This window comes from Garra rufa, chromosome 4 (assembly GCF_049309525.1).
Source record: "Garra rufa chromosome 4, GarRuf1.0, whole genome shotgun sequence".
NCBI classification, from domain to species: domain Eukaryota; kingdom Metazoa; phylum Chordata; class Actinopteri; order Cypriniformes; family Cyprinidae; genus Garra; species Garra rufa.
The window spans coordinates 34632317-34636950 of record NC_133364.1 but is presented as its reverse complement, the minus strand read 5'-3'; the positions used below and the strand labels follow the sequence as shown (position 1 = coordinate 34636950).

Genomic DNA, 4634 nt, shown 5'->3' with positions numbered 1-4634 from the left:
TGACTAAAAGTAAGTCTTCGAGAACGGGCCAGGTGGCGCATTAGACCAGGCGCTCATCTCCTGTTTCCAAAATGCATCACAAACTGCTTGACAATTGCATTTACAACATAATTACCTATACAAACTTGTGTAACCAAGTACTTCTGCGCAAAAGGCTGCACGACGTGCGTGTTGCCGTTAAATACACAGACGCGCACGGGCATGGATTTCTGCGTGCATAGTCTTCAGTTAAACTGCGTTGCTTTTAGAAGCGTCAATTCAGTTGTTGCATATAGTTTAATGTCTTTATTTCGGGATTATCAAAGTAAATTATAACTCACGTGCCCAAGTAAAAAGGGTCTAGCAACGCACGCACCTGCCCTGAAGCGGCTTCATAGCTGCATCCATGTTTGCACGTCTCATTTGATGTGGTAATTTCACAGAAGTTGAAGACTCGTTCTCGCCCCCTACAGTGCAATTCGACTAGGTATACGTCATCCGCGCTAAAATATCAAAGTGAAAGTCATCATAGTTTACGTAGTTTAGACCCAGCTCCCAACCCAACTTTGAGAATAGATTAATGGTGATATTTTTTTATCGCCCGATAAGAGTCTCACGTTAATGCAGCACGTTAACGCCGATAACGGCCCACCACTAATATAAAATGTCACTCAAATTAAGTAATCTGAATTGAGAAGTAGGAGTAGGAGCAGGACAAAACATCAAATGTGGTGCTTTACAATATGTTTCACACTACCTGTTTTGCTAATAAAAACACCACATTTAATTGAATCATTCTAATTATAAAATCAATAACACAACAATTACTTCCACTAAACTATACAGTAGTTTACGTGTAAGCCATATAATTAACTTACGAAAGCATATATACCATTCTGTTCAGTAGTTTAGCTTACTTTAGCTGTATTTAAGTCAGTGACGGAGTGGTTGGCTAGTTAGGCTTCACAGATAATGCAACTTTTTAAACACAGTGAGCAGCGAACGCGTTGGCAAACATAATTTCGTATATCAGAATACAATTCTAATAAAACGTATAATAAACACACACAGATACACATATGCACTTACAGCAATGATTCTTGAACGAATTCGGAAGTTTTTCCCAATCCAACACGTCCCACTATATGCAGATTGCAAATGGCGCAGGTACCGTAGAGTGCAGGTGTCGACTTGCAGAGGAAGTTTGGGTGACTGAGAGTGCAGGGGCCTCATTTATAAAGACTTGCGTAGAAACCATCCTTGATTTTATCTAAGAACTTTTCTGATTTGATCGTAAGAGCGATTCAGAGTAAACGAACGTACCACGAAATCCATGCGTACGCCAGTCATTCGGTTATAAATCACAAATGATCGTGGAATTGTGTGCAGCTGAATGTTCCGCCGTCGAAACGCCCCTGTTTAATTAATTAACATATAAAATGAGCTCATTCCTAAATCAAGAACTCTGTGACAATGGCAAGTAAAAAGAAGCGCAAGAAATCAAATTATAGTGAGGCTGAACTATCTGCAATACCAGGCATTACCACAAGGAAACGGTCGTACGCCAAGCTGGAATCTGACGTGGAGATAAGTACTTTTCCACGTCAAAGACGGTTTTTATAAATCTGTACTTTGACGTGGATTTGATCGTACGAACACTCTAAGATCAAATCAGTGCGTAAGAAAGTTGTATAAATGAGGCCCCAGATCTGACAGTGGAGGTGCAGGTCTGCAGCCAGACCCTATTGAAAAATCCATGTCTTTAATATGAAATGCTTCCCCTGTAGGGGGAGATGAGAATAGGTTTTGAGATTACGTGTAACTCCTGCTTTAATAGTTTATTGTGTTTAAGATCTCAATGTTGCTGGGTTTGATGTTTGTGCTTTGAGTAAATAAAAATGGTGTTAATTTGGATTTGTCTTTTTTGCATTAGACCTGATGACACTGAAAGAGGAGAGTCAAGAACTCAATGAAAAGGAAGATGATCTCCAGCATGAGAAACATGATTTCATGGCTGGAGAAAAATCATATAGTTGCTCAGATACGGAAACAAAAGCACAAAAGACAGCAAAAAGAAGTGTTTTTACCTGCCAACAGTGTGGGAAAACTTACAACAGAAAGGATTATCTTAAAGTGCACATGAGAATCCACACTGGAGAAAGACCTTACAGCTGTCAACAGTGTGGAAAGAGTTTCATTCGAAAAGGAAACCTTACTTTCCATATGAGAGTTCACACTGGAAAGAGACCCTTTGTCTGCCAACAGTGTGGAAAGAGATTCACGGAAAGAGGAAGCCTTAATGTTCACATGAGAATCCACTCTGGAGAAAGACCTTTCACCTGCCAACAGTGTGGAAAGGGTTTCACTCGAAAAGACACACTTCAAAACCACATGAGAAGTCATACTGGAGAGAAGCCTTACGCATGCTCTCAATGTGAAAGGAGTTTTGCGCAAAAGCACAACCTTGATGCCCACATCAGATTTCACACTGGAGAAAAGCCTTACACCTGCAAACTATGTGGAAAGAGCTTTATTCGAAATTCAGACCTTAATAAACACACGAAAATTCACAGTGGAGAAACCGGTGTCATGTGTTCTCAATGTCCAAGAAGTTTTACACACAGGTATAGCCTTGATGTCCACATGAAAACTCACACTGGAGAGAAACCTTTCACTTGTCAACAATGTGGAGGGAGATTCACTCGAAAAACAACACTTAAAAGACACATGAAGATTCACACTGGAGAAAAGCCTTCCATCTGTCATGAATGTGGAAAGAGTTTCATTCAAAAAAGAAGCCTTAATAGACACATGAAGATTCACACTGGAGAAAAGCCTGATCAGAGTTTTGACGGACATTGAGTAACTCTTTAACATGAGCACATTGTACACAATCACACCGGAGTCATTAGACTTCAGTTTGTCATTTGATTAACTGATTAAAAAAACCCTGCTAAATTCAAATATGCTTTTGTGCTTTGGCTGGTGCTGAGCCAGAGATGGACATGTTCGGCGCTTGTGTAACGGGTCGAAAATTTGCTTCCACTTGCTATACTTATTTTTCTCTCTGGCCCAGATCTTGACGTATAATGTTTATATATATATATATATGTGTGTGTGTGTGTGTGTTTTTGTCATGACAGTGTGAACAACACAAACCGCATGGAATCTGATCTTTTCAATTCCGATTTCTGCCAGTGGATATTGTACGTATCCAACCTCTCTAACATGATTTTTACCTCCCCGAACGTAGTTGGGCTAGCTTCAGAGTAGTTTGATAAGCAATTGGGCAGATTTAGTTGTAAAATCTAGGAAATCCTGTTTGTATCATTCTTTTGCGCATACAGACCAGTTCAGAACCATGATCTGTTCACACTGGAAAACTGATATTGGTCACATTTAAATCAACAGCTATGCAAAAAAAATCTGAAATTGAGCACTAAGGGTTGCAGTGTGAATATAGATGGACTGAAAGAGACCATATGATTAAAATATATTGATATAAATAATCATTTTTGTTTGTAACTTATTTAAAAATCTTTCATATATTGTAGATTCATCACATATAAAGTAAAACATTTCAAAAGTTTTTTTTTGTTTTAATTTTTATGATTAGAGATTACAGCTCATGAAAGTCCAAATTTCAGTATCTTAAAATATTAGTTAGGCATGTTGGCTGGCCAGTCAAGCACAGTAATATCATATTCAGCAAACCACTTGGATGTGGTTTTGGCACTGTGGGCAGGTGCTAAAGTCCTACTGGAAAAGGAAATCAGCGTCTCTATAAAGCCTGTCAGCAGATGGAAGCACTGACTTTAGACTTGATTAAATACAATGGACCAACACCAGCAGATGTCAAAGCACCCCCAAAGCCACGGTCCTGACCGCATCATCACTGTCTTTACTCGGTTTTATTTATTTACATATGACTGGATGTGGTGGACTCTCGTGATTTTGGCTAATGCAGGGCACTACTGAATGATGCGCATCAGAGGGGATTTAGAAGTGGGTATAGGCAAAGCTGACTGATAAAGAAGTGGGTACAGGCCTACGCCGTATACCTGATACCTGAGACATTATTATTAAACGCTCGTTAGGCAGTTGATTCCCACTTTTCCGATGTGATGTGATGAGAAAAGGAAAAAAACCGAGTTCTGCAAAAGTCAGGTTTGAACCCAGTAGATCGCACCATGTGCTACATCTGTGTGCATTGCTCTACAAACTACACCATTGCAGATGCTGCTTGACGCTCGCCGACCAGATGAAATCAACATGACACAAGTGTTTATTCTCGAAATTTTTAATGACAATTTTTCTCGCAATTTAACAACTTTTTTCTCGAAATTTAACAACTTTTTTCTCGCAAATTAACGACTTTTTTTCTTGCAAATTAACGACTTTAATCTCGTATTATAATGACTTTAATCTCGAAATTTAACAACTTTTTTCTCGCAAATTAATGCCTTTTTTCTACAAATTTAACCAAAATTTTTCTCGCAAATTAACATTTTTTTCTCGCAGTATAACAACTTTTTTTCTTGAAATTTAACAACTTTTTTCTTGCAAATTAACGACTTTTTTTCTCGCAAATTAACGACTTTAATCTCGTATTATAATGACTTTAATCTCGAAATGTAACAACTTTTTTCTCGCAA

The 4634-nt window shown here is 38.5% G+C and overlaps 1 protein-coding gene across 1 annotated transcript; it reads left to right on the top strand.

The window, feature by feature from the left end:
* Window positions 1-1801: 1801 nt before the first annotated feature.
* LOC141333923 (uncharacterized) lies at window positions 1802-2943 on the top strand. The gene has a single exon (XM_073839080.1). It carries the CDS (start codon window positions 1918-1920, stop codon window positions 2839-2841), a length of 924 nt encoding a protein of 307 aa, XP_073695181.1. The 5' UTR covers window positions 1802-1917; the 3' UTR covers window positions 2842-2943.
* The last annotated feature ends 1691 nt before the right edge of the window (window positions 2944-4634 follow it).

What these genes read in the sequence shown, in the direction of transcription:
- LOC141333923 (XM_073839080.1), top strand. Translation starts at nt 1,918, where the DNA reads ATGACACTGAAAGAGGAGAGTCAAGAACTCAATGAAAAGGAAGATGAT.